The following is a 15,576-nucleotide window of genomic DNA, read 5'->3' on the forward strand; positions in this document are numbered from 1 at the left end:
CATGAGTGCATATCAAAGTGCTTTATTCTAAAATATGATGAGGGTTTATATCTCTACCACCCTTTCTGACAGTGAATTACAGAGCCCAACCATCCTCTGAGTAAAAATAATATTTAATTTGCCTCTAACCTTTCTACCAGTTATCTTAGATCTGTGCTCCTTGGCTACTGATCTCTGCTACCAGAAACAGGTGATTCTTATCCAATCTGCAGTGAAAATTAATTCTGTCACTCAGAATTTTCTCATGATGTACTCACTGGCCTGTAGTTCCCTGGTTCGTCTCTACCATGCTTTTTGAATAATGGCATAGATTAGCTGTCTCCCAATTCTCTGGCACTTCTCCTGTGTCTAGAATGGATTTGAAAATTAATGTCAAGGCCCCTGCAGTTTCATCCCTTGCCTTCCATAGCAGTATAGAATACATCATGTAAGATTCGAGATTTATCCAAGTTTAAGGCAGCTAAAACCAGTCCAACCTTCTCTGTCAAATGATCATTTGTTCAAGTTTGTCACAGGATGCCTCACCCCTTCTACAAATTTCTATACCTACATTGTATCTGTACTAACCATGAGAAGAACAAACAATTGCTTAATACCTCACCTACATCTTCTGGGCCCACATATGTTGCTACTTTGGTCTCTAATGGGCCCTATTCTTTCCCTGGTTACTGTCTTACTTCTAATACATTTATTAAATGACTTGTACCCACCAATGTTTTCTCATGTCCCCTTCACTCTCCTAATTTATTATTGTGTGGCCTCGAGACATTCTTCTTTCCTGAGGCTTCCACCAAAAGTTTCCCTTTTTTCGCCTTATGTATTACCATACATTCCTTGACATTTAGGGGAAGGGTCCAGACCCAAAACGTCAGCTTTCGCACTCCTCTGATTCTTCTTGGTCTGCTGTGTTCATCTAGGGTTCCCTGGGCTTGTTTTCACCACTACAGGAACATGTTGGTCCTGCACTCTCTACTTCCTTTTTAAAATAACTCTCACTCCTCTTATGTTGTTCCCTGTCCATTTTGGCCAGATTTCTCTTATTAGAATTTGCTTTCACCCAATTCAGAAGCTTTATTTCTCGTTGGACCAGAAGATGTAGGTGAGGAATTAAACAATTGCTTTGTTCTTCTGTATGCTTAATATCGATACAATGTCGGTATAGAAATTGTCGAGGAGGTGGGGCATCCTGTGATAAACTTGAAGGTTGGACTGGTTTTAGCTGCCTTAAACTTGTATAGATCCCCAATCTTACATGATGTATCCTACACTGCTTTGAAAGTCAAGGGAAGAGACTGCAGGGGCCTTGACATTATATTTTTCCATAACAACCATAATTAGAACATAGAACAGTACAGCACAGAACAGGCCCTTCAGCCCACAATGTTGCGCCGACCATTGATCCCCATGTATGCACCCTCAAATTTCTGTGACCATATGCATGTCCAGCAGTCTCTTAAATGTCCCCAATGACCTTGATTCCACAACTGCTGCTGGCAACGCATTCCATGCTCTCACAACTCTCTGTGTAAAGAACCTGCCTCTGACATCCCCTCTATACTTTCCTCCAACCAGCTTAAAACTATGACCCCTCGTGTTAGCCATTTCTGCCCTGGGAAATAGTCTCTGGCTATCAACTCTATCTATGCCTCTCATTATCTTGTATACCTCAATTAGGTCCCCTCTCCTCCTCCTTTTCTCCAGTGAAAAAAGTCTAAGCTCAGTCAACCTGTCTTCATAAGATAAGCCCTCCAGTCCAGGCAGCATCCTGGTAAACATCCTCTGAACCCTCTCCAAAGCATCCACATCTTTCCTATAATAGGGCAACCAGAACTGGATGCAGTATTCCAAATTCTTATTGTCACTTTCATCAAAATACTCACCACTGACACTTCTACTTATTACCGTATTATTTTTAAACTTCTAAAATTTGACAACATATCTATCCTTCTGTACAAGACTGTAAGTTACAGGAGTAGAATGAGGGCTTTTGAACTGTTTCTGGTCCTCCATTTGAAAATAGCTGATGTGTCTCTGACTTAGGGGGCTTTAGTATTTTTTTTTAAGGTTCTCAATGATTTGGCCTCATTTCAGGAGTCTTTTAAGATATCATTCTTATTGCAATGATTTAAGTTATAGTCATACAGTACAGAAACAGACCCTTCAGTCCAACTTGTCTATGTCGATACGTTTCCCAAACCAAACAGTCCCAGTTGCCTGCATTTGGCCCATACCCCTCTAAGCCTTTCTTGTTCATGTACTTATCCAAATAATCTTTTAAATGTTGTAACTGTACCCATATCTACCACTTCCTCTGGCGGTTCATTCCACATGCAAACCAATCTGTGTGAAAATGTTGCCCTTCAGGTCCCTTCTAAATTTTAAAATCTCTTCTATGCCCTCTAGTTTCGAACTCCCCTACCCTAGGGAAAGCACCTTCGCTTTTCACCTTATCTACAACTCTCATGATTTTATAAACCTCTATAAAATCATCCCTCACCCTCCTATGCTTCAGGGAGGAAACGTCCCAGCCTATCCAGCCTCTCTTTATAACTCAAACCCTCCAGTCTCAGTAACATCCTTGCACATCTTTTCTGCATCCTTTCCATATGGCAAATTTATGCCACTATGTCTAGCTCTGTCCATGATAGTAATAATATGTTAATCAGCACTCTCAACTCATCTGCCTTTCTTGCACGATTCCTTGCTTTAAAATAAATGTCATCAGTCTTGCGATTCTCCCTTGTGCCTTAAATTGACTGGACATGGTCTGGCTTTCACATGGATTTGGTTTTTCTTCTACATTTGTATGTGCATCAGCCCCTACCTCAGTCCACTCCATATTCCAGTCTCTTGCCAAATTAGTTTAATCCCCCACTAATAGCACCAGCAAAGCCCTGCTGGTCTCCTTCCACTTAAGGTGTAACCTGGCTTAGTCAGGTTCCACCTTTCCTAGAAATAGAACCAGTGATCCAGGAATCTAGAGCCCTCCCGCAACAAGTCTTCAGTCATTTGCTCTGTCTGCGTTCTTCTATATTTGCTAGGATGACACCAGGAATAATTCAGAGATTATATTTGTGAAGCAGAATTCAAATCTCAATCTGCTACCTAGCTCCCTAATTTTTGTTGCAGCACACTACCCCTTTTGTACCAATAGGAAACACAACCTCTGACTGTTTGCCCACCCCTTCAGAATGTTCTGTAGCCTTTCAGTGACATCCTTGACATAGGCCCTAGGGAGTCAACTTACCGTACTAGTCATGACTGCAGCTGCAGAAATGCCTTTCTGTACACCTCATTATTGAGTCTCCTACCACTATTGCACTTTGCTTTTCACCTCTCCTTGTGCATCCAGACTCTGGTTACAAACCCCAGAGTAACATCACCCTGCTCTTGGGAGTTATCTGATTATACGCCTGCCTCCCTTCTTCTGACTGATGGTCACTTATTCCTTCTTCAACTTCACTGGCTTAAGCTACAGGGCATCTATGAGTATAAGTGTGCTACCACATAGCTAAACAGAAAAAAAAACTGCAATCAGAAATTGCTGGAAAAATTTCTGTAGGATCACTAGACCTGAAATGTTAACTCTGCTTTCTTTCCACTGATGCTGCTTGACCAGCAATTTCTGATTTTGTTTCTGATTTCCAGCATCTGCAGTTTTTTGCACTTCCACATGAGTATCAGAAACTGAAAGCTAAACTCCAAAGCACAGCACTTAAGCTGGTCATGTGTTTTTTTTTGCAGATATGGTTATCTAGACTACCCCTAGTGTCCAAGACTTCCTGCGTACCACAGACCGTTCAACACCCAAGAATGCACTTCCCTGTCATATCTTAAATTCATTTACTAAATCAAAAGTTTAAGCCAATTAAAATAAAAGGGATCAGAGTGATCACCTGTCCCAGATTACATTGGACTGTGCCATAATTGTGGCAGTTGTCCCAAGCCAGGAAAGTCAACATTTCTGACAACTCTGTTAGGAATTATTTGAGCAGGTAACAAGCCAGTTAGACAGAGTGCTGGGGTTCTGATGAAGGGTGTAAAGCCAAAATGTCAACTTTCCTGCTTCTTGGATACTGCCTGACCTGCTGTGTTTCTCCAGCTCCACACTAATGACTATGAAAAGTACCTGTTCAATTCCTCTGCCATTTTTTCCTTTCACATTACTACATCTTCAGCCGTATTTTCCAGCAGTCCGGCACTTTCTCTCAGTGCTTGTTTCAGATTTCCTGCATCCGCAGTACTTCACTGTTATTCATTTAACATTCACCTGTTTGCATTGGCTCCCTAATTTACCTTCATCTTATACTTTCAGTTGTCTTTTTCACCAGTCTATAGACAATACTCCTTTCTTGCAGTTTCTGTGATAACATGAGCAGAACAAGCTTGTATCAAAAAAAAAAGACAGCAAGATCAATCGTTGAACAAAACCAGAAATTGTTGGAAAAGCTCAGCAGGTCTGGCAGCACCTGTGTAGAAAAGAATCCGAGTTAACATTTCAGGTCCGAAAGGGACACTGGACTCGAAACGTTAACTCTGACTTTGTCTTCACAGGTACTGCCAGACTTGCTCCCCTTTTCCAGCAACTTCTGTCTTTGTTCCTGATTTACAGCATCCACAGTTCTTTCGGTTTGTATTAAGATCAATCGTTGCTGGTTAGTCCTCCCAAAATGCAACATTTTATCTATCACCCGCCTTAAATTCGGCGCAGGCGCATCCATGGTTGTTGCAGAGCGCTTGCGCAAATACCTGCGATTTTTATTCACGTGGGTGGGGTTAATAGACTGTGTTGGGCGGGGTGGAGGGACAGGTTGCCGCGCATGTGCAGAAACGTTTACTCGGAAACGTCACCTTGTGCCAGTAAGACGACGACGCGTTCAGGTGTAGGCACGTGGCGGTCTGCCGCGCGCGCTGCTCACAACTGTTCTTCGAGCGGTTTAGAATCTTCCGGAGGCTGGGCCTGGCCGCATGGCGCAGGGAAAAGGAGCCGAGGAGAAGGGACCGGGAAATTCGGGTTCGTACACAGTTAGCGGAGGGGATGGTGCGGGGCGAGGGACACGGACCGAGGTTAACAGAGGGAGAAAGACTGACCCCCTTTGCCCCTTCCTCCCCCTCCCACTCAATGCCACTCTCCACTTTACTCAAAGCTCCCATTTGCCCCCCCCCCCCATTCGTCCATCTCCGCCCCCATTCATAATTGCTCCGAACACTTAGTGTTCCCTAATTACTAATCCCCACTCACTGAACCCCCTTGCTTAACATAAATACTGTAATAATACGAACCAGGTAGAGACACAGGAATTTGGCCACCTTTTGCGAGGCACAAGTCAGACGTGTGATTAAACTTGCCTAAATGAACAAAGCTCCAACAACATTTAAGAAACTCACAAGCATCTTTCCCAGGCTCTCATTCCTTTCCACTGATACTTGCTCAGTCATAACTGCTCACAGTTTGCATCTTTGCTGGCTTACAGCATCTCTCATCATTTCACAGCACCATCACTCTACGTACAAATTTATGGTCACAAGCATTGCTTCCCTTACAGACCTACTTAGTTCCTTTCCTAACTGTGTTGTAGTCATCTTTGGGAAGGGGTCACATAACTAAACTTTCTAAGACCTCAGAGCTGAAATGGGTGTGCGAGAGATACTGAATCTTTCAAGAGTAATCCAGTTGCTTAAAGTGAAATTAATGTCAAGAATCCTAGATTCTCTGTAAAGTCTTAAGTCAGGCATTGGAGCTTCTTGGTAGCTATTCCGAATGAATTTTCTAACTTCACTTGAATTTTGTGTTGGATTTGTTTCACAGACCCTAGGGCCAGAGGTCATTGCTTTCCAAATCTTGTCTTGTTGAACCCAAATGGGTGCATACAGACATGACTACTGCTGAATAAGGACACATTTTGTTGCAGCTTTATAGCTTGCATTCAGGACACTGTGCAAGACTTAAGGGAAGCCAACATTTATATTTCTTGTGAGCAGCGTTGGCAATTGTACTCTGGTTGATAGCGGCATTGCCATGGAGAAGGCATCAATTGCTGATTATTGACATTTGGCCTTAGACTTTGTTTAAATTTTAAACCAAGCAGGTTGAATTTGATTGGCCAAGGCATTCTTGTGAATCATCCTGATGGGTGCAAGACAAAAAGCTTTGACAAACTGTGCCTTTTTTCAGCAATAAATGAACATAAGCATTAGGAGTACATAAGTCAGCTCCTCAAGATTTTCCTGTATAAGACATAGGAGCAGAATTAGGCCATTCCAGCATGGCTGATCTGTTTCTCAACCCCATGCTCCTGCCTTTTCCCCGTAACCTTCAATCCCCTTACTAATCAAGAACACATCTATCTCTTTCTCACATGTACTCAATAACTTGGCCTCCCACAGCCCTCTGTGGCAGTGAGTTCTGCAAATTAACTATCCTCTGCCTGAAGAAATCTTTCCTTATCTCAGTTAAAAAGGGTTGTCCTTCATTCTGAGGCTGTGCCCTGGGGTCCTCATCTCTTCTATGAGCAGAAAAACATCTTTTCCATGTCCATTACGTCCATGTTTCTCCGTATTCTGGAAGTTTCAATAAGATCCCTCCACTACGTTAAATTCTAATGTGTAGAACCAGAGTCCCCAACCCTTATGCCCTTCACTCTGGAATCATTCTTGTAAACCTCATCTGGAATCAACCCAACATTGGCGCACCCTTCCTTAGATAAAGAGCCTAAAACTACTCTAAGTATTCCAGATGTGTTCTGAGCAGAGCCTTGTGCAGCCCCAGTAGTATATCCTTGCTTTTGTATTCTAGCCCTTCTGAAATGAATGCTGACATTCTATTTGCTTTCTAAACTGCTATTGAATCTGTATATTAAGAGAATTCTGAACTAGGACTCCAAAGTCCCTTAATGCTTCAGATTTCTGAAGCCTTTCCCCATTTAGAAAATAGTCTATGTCTGTATGCTTCCTTCAATGTGTATAACCTCACATTTTTCCCACGATGTACTCCATCTGCCACACTGTTCACTGTCGTAGCAAGTCCTTCTGCAGCCTTCCTGCTTCCTGAACACTACTTGTCTCTCCACCTATACTTGTGTCATCTGCAAATGTAGGAACAATTCCCTCAGTTCCATCATCCAGATCGTTGATGTCTAACATGAATAATTGTGATCCAACACTGACTTCTGTGGAGCTCCACTAGTCACTGGCTGCTATCCTGAAAAATATCTGTGTTTCCCTAATCCCTGCCTTCTGCCAGTCAGCTAATTCTCTCTCGATGCCAGTATCTTCCCCTGACACCATAAGCTCATCTTATATGGCAGCTTCCTGTGTGGGCACTTTGTCAAAGGCCTTCTGAAAATCCAAATAGATCACATCCATTGTCTCTTTGTGTAATTTGCTTGTTATCTTCTCCAAGAATTCTAACAGATTTGTCAAGCATGACCTCCCCTGCTATTCAGTAAGGTCATAACTAATCCAGCTGTGATCTCAACTCCACATTCTCGCTAATTCATGAAACCACTGCCTCTCATGTTAGTTAAGAATCTGTCTATCTCTGCCATGAAAATGTTCAATGGCAGTAAAATTGTTTTTGTTAAAAACTATTGTAGAATAATAATTCACTCCTAGAAATGTTCAAATGTATTTTTGATCTGGTAAGAGCAAGCTATCCTCAATTTTTTTTTGGTAAAAAGATTTTTGAAGGCATTTCCTGGGAGGGAAAGAGGAAATTCAGAATGAGAATGTTCAGAATTTTCCTGTTGCTTGGCCCTGTAAGGAAGGTATTTTTTAGTTTTTTGGATAACCTTTTCATCTTTTCAACAGTGGAGAATGTAGTCACCTCCTGAATACATTGTGTTTTGGCATCAACTGCTTCCTGTGGTAATGAATTCCACAGGCTCACCACTCTTTGAGTGAAGAAATGCGTCCTCATCTCCATCCTAAATCATCTATTGCGAATCCTCATACTATGACCTCTGGTTCTGGACACAACCACCATCGGGCACATCCTCCTTGTATCTACCCTGTCCAGTCTTGTTAGAATTTCATAAGTCTCCATGAGATTTCCCCCCTCATTCATCTGAACTCCAGTCAAAACAATCCAAAACTAGTCAATTTCTCCTCAAATATCAGACCTGCCATCCCCGGAATCAGCCTGAAAAACCTTTGCTGCACTCTCTCGAGCAGGAGCATCCTTCCTCAGAAAAGGATACCAAAATTGCACACATTGTTCCAGCTGTGGTCTCACCAAGGCCCTGTACAATAGCAATGTTACATTCCTGATCCTATACTCAAAACCTCTTGTAATGGAAGTGACCATACCATTTGCCTTCTTTACTGCCTGCTGCACTTGCACGCTTACCTTCAGTGACTGTTGCAGAAGGACACCTAGGTCCAGCAGCAGACACTGCTCTCCCAATATACAGCCATTCCGATAGTAATCTGCTTTCTTGCTTTGTTTCCAAAGTGTGAAACCTCACATTTATCCAAGTTATACTGCATCTGCCATTGATTTACCCCCTCATCCAACCTGTCGTTCATGCAGAAGGATCTCTGCATCCCTGTCATAGTTCACCTTCCCACCCAACTTGGCATCGTCTGCAGACTTGGAGAGGCTACATCTATTCCCTCATCCAAATCATTAATATGTATTATGCATAGCTGGGATCCCAGCACCAATCCCTGTGGAGCCAGTTTTCCATCTCTTAAATTGCCCCAAATCCCATACACTTTAATCTTGTACATTAATGTCTTATGTGGGACATTGTCAAACATTTTCTGAAAGTCCAAATATTCTAAACTGATTGGCTCCCCCTTGTCAATTTCACCAGTTACAACTTCATAGAATTCCAACAGATTTGTCAAGCATGATTTCCCCTTTATAAATCCATGCTGACTCTGTCTGACCCTGCCACTGCTTTCTAAATGCTCTGCTATAAAATCCTTGACAGTAGAATCAAGGGTTTTCCCCAGTACTAATGTTAGGCTCATCAGTCTGTACTTCCCTATTTTCTCTCTACCTCCCTTTTTGAAAATTGGAGTGGCGTTAGCCACCCTCCAATCTGCGGGGACTGTTCCAGAATCTGTAGATTCCTGGAACTTGACCAATGCATCCACTGTTTCTAGAGCTCTTCCTTAAGTACTCTGGGACGTAGAATGTCAGGCCCTGGGGATTTATCGGCCTTCACTCCCAACAATTTTCCCATCACCATTTCACTACCAACATTGATCTCCCTCAGTTCTTCCCTCGCACTAAATCTTGCATTCTTCAACACTTACAGTTTCTTTTTTGTGAAGACAGAAACAAAGTATGTGTTTAATTCCTCAGCCATTTTGTTGACCCCTGTTATGCATTTCTTTCCTTTCTGTCTGTAGGGGACCTACGTCTATCTTTACCAATCTCTTTCTCTTCATGTACCGAGAGAAACTCTTAGTGTCAGTTTTGATGTTCCCTGCCAGCTTACTTTTGTATCCTATTGTCCTTTTAACTGTTCTTGTCTCCTCCTTACTTTTCTCAATAGCCCTGTTTTTGAATCTTGTCCTTGGTGTCTCAGACTATCACTTTACTGATTCCATTTTCCAGCTTTTGATTTTGTCTTTGCTGCTTTCTTCTCTGACTCTTTACACAGGTTGCTATCCCTCAGCTATATTAATTTAAACCCTCCCCAACTGTTGTAGCAAACACTCCCCTTAAGACATAGCCCCAATCTTGCCCAGGCATAACCCGCCCATTTGTAGTGGTTCCACCTCCCCCGTACTGGTCCCAATGCCCCAGGAATCTGAAACCCCTTCCCCGACACCATCTTTGCAGTCACGTATTCATCCGATATTTCCTGTCATTTCTCCTCTGATTAGCATGTGGCACCGCTAGTAATCCTGAGGTCAATACCTTTGAGATCTGATTTCTTGACTTTCTTTCTAGCTCCCAGTATTCTGCCTTGAGGACCTCATTTTTTTTTTACTGATGTTGTTTGTGCCAATGTGTACATGACCACTGGCTGTTCACCCTTCCTCTTCAGAATGTCCTGTACCCATGCTGAGAAATCCTTGACCCTAGCATCGGGGGGTATCATACCATCTTGGAGTCTCGTTTGTGGCCATAGAAACCCCTGACTATTCCCCTTACATCTGAGCCCCCAGCACACTTTTTACCACTGCACCCTGCAGCAGAACCAACCTTTGTGCAATGAGTTTGGCGGCTGCTGCTTTCCCTTGAGAGGTCATTCCCATCAACAGTATCCAAAACGGTATATCTGTTTTGTAGGGTAATGGCCACAGGAGATTCCTGGACTACCTGCCTATCCCTTTCACTCTGTCTAGTGGTCATCCATTCCCATCCCACTCAAACTCTGAGCCTGCAGTGTGACCGCCTTTCTATATGTGCTATTCATGATGCTCTCTGCCTCACAGATGCTCCACAATGTCCCCAACTGGTGTTCTAGCTCTGAAAACTCAAACTTTCAGGAGCTGTAGCTGGAGGCACTTTCTGCATACATGCTGACATGGGGAGCTAGAACTGTCCCCAGGCTGCCACATAGAACAAGAGGAGCAAACCAAGACTTTGAGCACTCTGCCGTGGTTTGCTTTTCTAAAATAAACCATGGAGAGTACTTTATATTAGGTTAAAGCAAGCCCAGTTACCTGTGGCCCTTCTTTCCTGGCCCGTGTATTGCCCTTACAGATAAGAAGCCAAAAAGTGTACTGGAAATTATGGAAGCTCACCTGCCTTACCTGCTACTCAACAATTAAGTCTCTTCCTCATAGTCACCTGCAGCAGAGCAAGACAACTTGCTTGTCCTTGTTTGTGGTCTTCACAGTCGCTATATTTTTGTTTGTTAGAGGAGGAAGGAAGGATGGAGGGAGGGAAGCACTAACGTAGTGTTTGGGGTCTAACTGTCCCTCATAACACGTCCTCCTCAAATCCCTGTTTGATAGTGATGACTGTGTTGAAGCAAATCTTTGTCCCAGCCACCTATCAGCATTGTTACCGCCCTCCACTGGACTAGATCCAGCACTCGGGGTTATGGGGAGAAAGCAGGATTAGGCTCGAAGTGTTGAATGGCCTCCTCCCTGCTCCTATCTTTTATGTTACTATGATTCAGCTTACTGGAAGTCATCATTGATTGAGTTACCACTAGGTACCAGTTAAAATACTCCTGGAGTCCTATTATAGGGTCCTGATTAGTATTTATGGATGAGGCTTGAGCATGAGACATCCATTCCTCTCCTGAAGTGTTGTAAACAGAGGTTGGCAGAATTGGAATTAAAATGGGGCTACACACTTTTAATTCTAGACCATATTGCTCCTGCGAGAAGGCAAGGGTAAAATTCTACTTAAGATTATTTTCTCATTTTGCTGTGGCGTTTTCTTATTCCTGAAAATTTGTATAAATTGTTTCTTACAAAATACTTTCAAGGGAAAAAAGAATAATCGCGGTCTTTGACTTGGTATTTATTTCCCCCTTTAAATATAGATGTCAGTAGCATGAGTGATTCCACTTCATTCATTTCAAACATATCCTCAAGGAATTCCGTGCATACCGTAGGAAGTGAACGTATTGTAAGGAAAAAGGTATTCCCTTCCACAGAACACATTGTTGAGTTTCTACCTCCCAAACCTGACCCAGATGACCACAACAGTGAAACACCATCAGCAACAGGAAAGTGTTTCATACAAGTGACTGGTATGACATGTGCTTCTTGTGTTGCCAATATTGAACGTAATCTTCAAAGAGAAGAAGGTAAATAATATTTTAATGATTCATAACAGTCAGTTTAAAATAGCTATCAAAACTTTTGTAGCTGAAGAGAAATGCTGGATTTTAAAAAAAACACAATGTATGTTACCCATTGTACTTCTTAGCATGGGGTTGTTGGCATCATTAGTTGCACTGTCACTTTGAATCAGTATTTAAAGACTTAAGATCCATTTTAGCGTGCAATTCTATAATCTTGAGTAGTAACTAAGGAAGGAATGCTTCATTGTCAAGTGTGGCATCTTTTGTATGATGTATTGAATTGAGCATGTTTGCAAATTCAGGTCTGCACACCTTGTCTTTTGATGTTATTTTAATAAGAGCAATAATGTCTGCCAAGTAAGCTGATTAACAATTATCCCTGAAGAAATTTCAACAAACTAGTTATCTGGTCTCATATTTGATTGGAGCTTCCTAGATTTTGGGCAAATTAGCTGCTGCATTTACTTCAAAGCAATTTAGAGGAGGTGATGGTAATGTGATTAGTGTTGTTGAATCTTAGATTAATATTCCAAGATTCAAGTCCCAGTATGGCAGATTTGAATTCAGTTAATAAATCTAAACCTAAAAGCTGTTCAAAGGTATCGTATGACCACTGTTGATTGTCAGAAGAACTCACCTAGCTCAATAGTACTGTTTAGGGAAGTAAATCTGGGGTAATGGAGAACATAGTTCATAGTCTTAAATTGTTGAGTCCCGAAGGCTGTGATGTGCTGGTGCCTCAAACTTGCTTTGGATTTCACTGGAAAACTACAGACCTAGGACAGTTGTTAGCATGGCAGATGGTGTGTTGAAATTTTAGGTGATTGGAAGGTCAGAGTCATTCTTGCTGACAAAATCATATTACACAAAGATGTCAATCTAATCTATGTTTGGTCTCGCTGAAGTAAAGGAGACTACGTTCTGAGCAGCAAATAAAGTAGACTTGAATGCAAGAAGAGATAATGGGAACTGCAGATGCTGGAGAATCCAAGATAACAAAGTGTGAAGCTGGATGAACACAGCAGGCCAAGCAACATCTCAGGAGCACAAAAGCTCACGTTTCGGGCTTAGACCCTTCATCAGAGAGGGGGATGGGGAGAGGGTTTGAAATAAATAGGGAGAGAGGAGGAGGCGGACATACATCTTCGGTAATAAATGACTTGAATGAGGAAATGGAGGGGTAAGTTATCCGATGATACAGGATGATGGAGTTGTGGATAGTGTGGAGGCTGTTGTAGGTTGCAGTGGGACATTGACAGGATGCAGAGCTAGGCAAGGAAGTGGCAGATGGAATTCAACCTGGAAGAGTATGCCGAGATTCATTTTGGAAGGTCGAATTTGAATGCAGAACACAGGGTTAATAGCAGGATTCTTGGCAGTGTGGAGGAACAGAGGGATCTTGGGGTCCAGGTCCATAGATCCCTCAAAGTTTGAAGGAACCTGTTTTGGTGTATTATTGATGAAGAGCTAGTAATTAATAAACTGCGAACCAAATTTCTGTTTCAGAGTGCAAATTCATAATCACAGACAGGTTATCCATTTTGAAGTGGAGTCACTGGACCCAAAACATTAACTCTGACTTCCCTTCATGGCTGCTGCCGGACCTACTAAGATTTTTCAGTGATTTCCTATTTTGTTTCTGATTTCCAGCATCGACACTTTTGTTTTTAATGTGTAACTGCAGAGCAGCTTAAGACAGTCTACTAACTGGCATGGATTAGAAACTTAAAAAAAATCATTACTGCTAATTTCTGGGAGTAAATCACAAAGTTGATAGGGTTGTTAAGAAGGTTATTGGTGTGTTGGCTTTCATTGGCAGGGGAATTTAGTTTAAGAGCTGCAAGGTTATGTTGCAGCTCCATAAAACTGTGGTTAGACCACACCTGGATTATTGTGTTCAGTTCTGGTTGCCTCATTATAGGAAGGATATGGAAGCTTTAGTGAGGGGGCAGAGGAGATTTACCGGGATGCTGCATGGCCTGGTGGACTGATCGTATTAAGAAAGGTTGAGGGAGCTAGGGCTTTTTTCCTTGGAGAGAAGAAAGTTGAGAGGTGATTTGATAGGGGTGTACAAGATGATGAGAGGCATAGATAGAATGGATAGTCAGAGACTTTTTCCTAGGGCAGAAATGACTAATACAAAGGGACATAATTTTAAGGTGATTGGAGGAAGGTATGGGGAGATGTTTGAGCAAGGTTCTTTACACACAGAGTGGTGTGTGCGTGGAATTTTCTGCCAGTGGTGGTAGTAGAGTCATATTAGGGACATTTAAGCATCTCTTGGATAGGCATGTGGATAATAGTAAAATGTAGGGTATGCAGGCTAGTTTGATCTGAGTAGGACAATCGGTCGGCACAGCACTGTGGGCCGGTGGGCCTGTACTGTGCTGTATTGTTCTATGTTCTATCCACAAACATCTACTCCCTCCACCACTGACCCTCAGTAGCAGTAGTGTATACTACCTAACAACAAGCACTGCAGAAATTCACCCAAGATCCTGAGACAGCACCTTCCAAACAGACAACCGCTGCTATCTAGAAGGAAAATGGCAGCGGATACAAGGGAACACCACTTGCATGTTCCACTCCAGGCAACTTACCATCCTGCCTTGGAAGTATATCACCGTTCCTTTACTGTTTATTGGTTCAAAATCCTGGAATTCCCTCCCTGGTGACATTTAGGTCAACCACAGCAAGTGGACTGCAGCAATTCAAGAAGGCAACTCACCATCACCTTCTCAAAGGCAACTAGGGTTGGGCAATAAATGTTGGCCAGCCAGCAATGTCCATATCTCGTGGATAAATTTTAAAAACTGCAAAATATTGACTCCTTCGCAGACACTGACAAATTAACCAAAAGACAAGAGGAGCGGTGGGTTTGTAGGGTCAGAGTTTTGAGGAGAAAGGCTACTGAGTGAGTTTGAGGGAGCTTTTGGAAGAGGGGTTACTAAGTCAATGATCACACACTTCTCACATATATATATTTCAAAGTAAATAACTTGTCAGACTGTATTTTGGCTTGTTTTATTCTTGAATTGCATTTATACAAAGTTTCCAATAATGTTTCCCAAGTAAATTGTATCTTTTAGGTATATATTCCATCCTGGTAGCATTAATGTCAGGAAAAGCAGAGGTCAAGTATAATCCAAACATCATCCAGCCCACTGACATAGCAGACTTGATCAAAAATTTAGGTTTTGGAGCTACTGTTATAGAAGACAATGTTACTTCGACTGGAAAGTTGGAACTTCTTGTAAGTATATTGCGTTCAGTAACATGACTAATGTTACTGAGTTCAGTAATTATTTTAAACCAGTTTGAGCAATGCTGGCAGCCTGCCATCTTATCAGATGATAACTTGTGCTGCGGTGAATAAGTATTCACTGTGATCCAGGAGTCTCGCAATGACAAACTGCAAACATGCAGAATTTGCTGTCTATTTTTTTCACTGAGCCCTTTCTTTCATCGGTCAGAGGTTTTCATTACTGCTTGCTTCTCCCAGTGGCCGCCTGTCAGTCTCCAGAAGGCAGGCTGCAAATGACTCCCTGCCATTTGTCAATATCAACATACCCCATCTTTATATTTCACTTGCAGGTGTCCTTCTAGGTGCAGGTAGCAGTACACCTTGTAGGTGTAGTGACAACTCAAGCTTGTAAACCAGTGGTCCATTCAGCATGCAGGAGGTCTTTCTGTCATGATGGTCATCATCCATGCAACGAATATAGCCAAGCAAGTGCAGATATCAGTGGCTTACTGATGAACGTATGGTAACTGAATTAGCACACCTTGGAACCTCTGAATTAGTGACTTTGTATGCCAGGAGATGCTGAGGCAATTTCTGCGGGAATGAAGG

At 42.4% G+C, this 15,576-nt stretch overlaps 1 protein-coding gene across 2 annotated transcripts in view; it reads left to right on the forward strand.

Moving 5' to 3' along the window:
• LOC125453414 (copper-transporting ATPase 2-like) overlaps nucleotides 1-15,576 on the forward strand; it is a 103,057-nt gene that overhangs the window by 21,276 nt on the left and 66,205 nt on the right. For both annotated transcript variants that reach the window (XM_048532972.2, XM_059646752.1), the window contains exons 3-4: nucleotides 11,460-11,726; nucleotides 14,813-14,976. In XM_048532972.2, coding sequence (XP_048388929.2) covers nucleotides 11,460-11,726; nucleotides 14,813-14,976 — 431 coding nt within the window. The remainder of the gene's footprint in view (nucleotides 1-11,459; nucleotides 11,727-14,812; nucleotides 14,977-15,576) is intronic.

The sequence above is a fragment of the Stegostoma tigrinum genome, chromosome 6, assembly GCF_030684315.1.
Source record: "Stegostoma tigrinum isolate sSteTig4 chromosome 6, sSteTig4.hap1, whole genome shotgun sequence".
Lineage (NCBI taxonomy): Eukaryota > Metazoa > Chordata > Chondrichthyes > Orectolobiformes > Stegostomatidae > Stegostoma > Stegostoma tigrinum.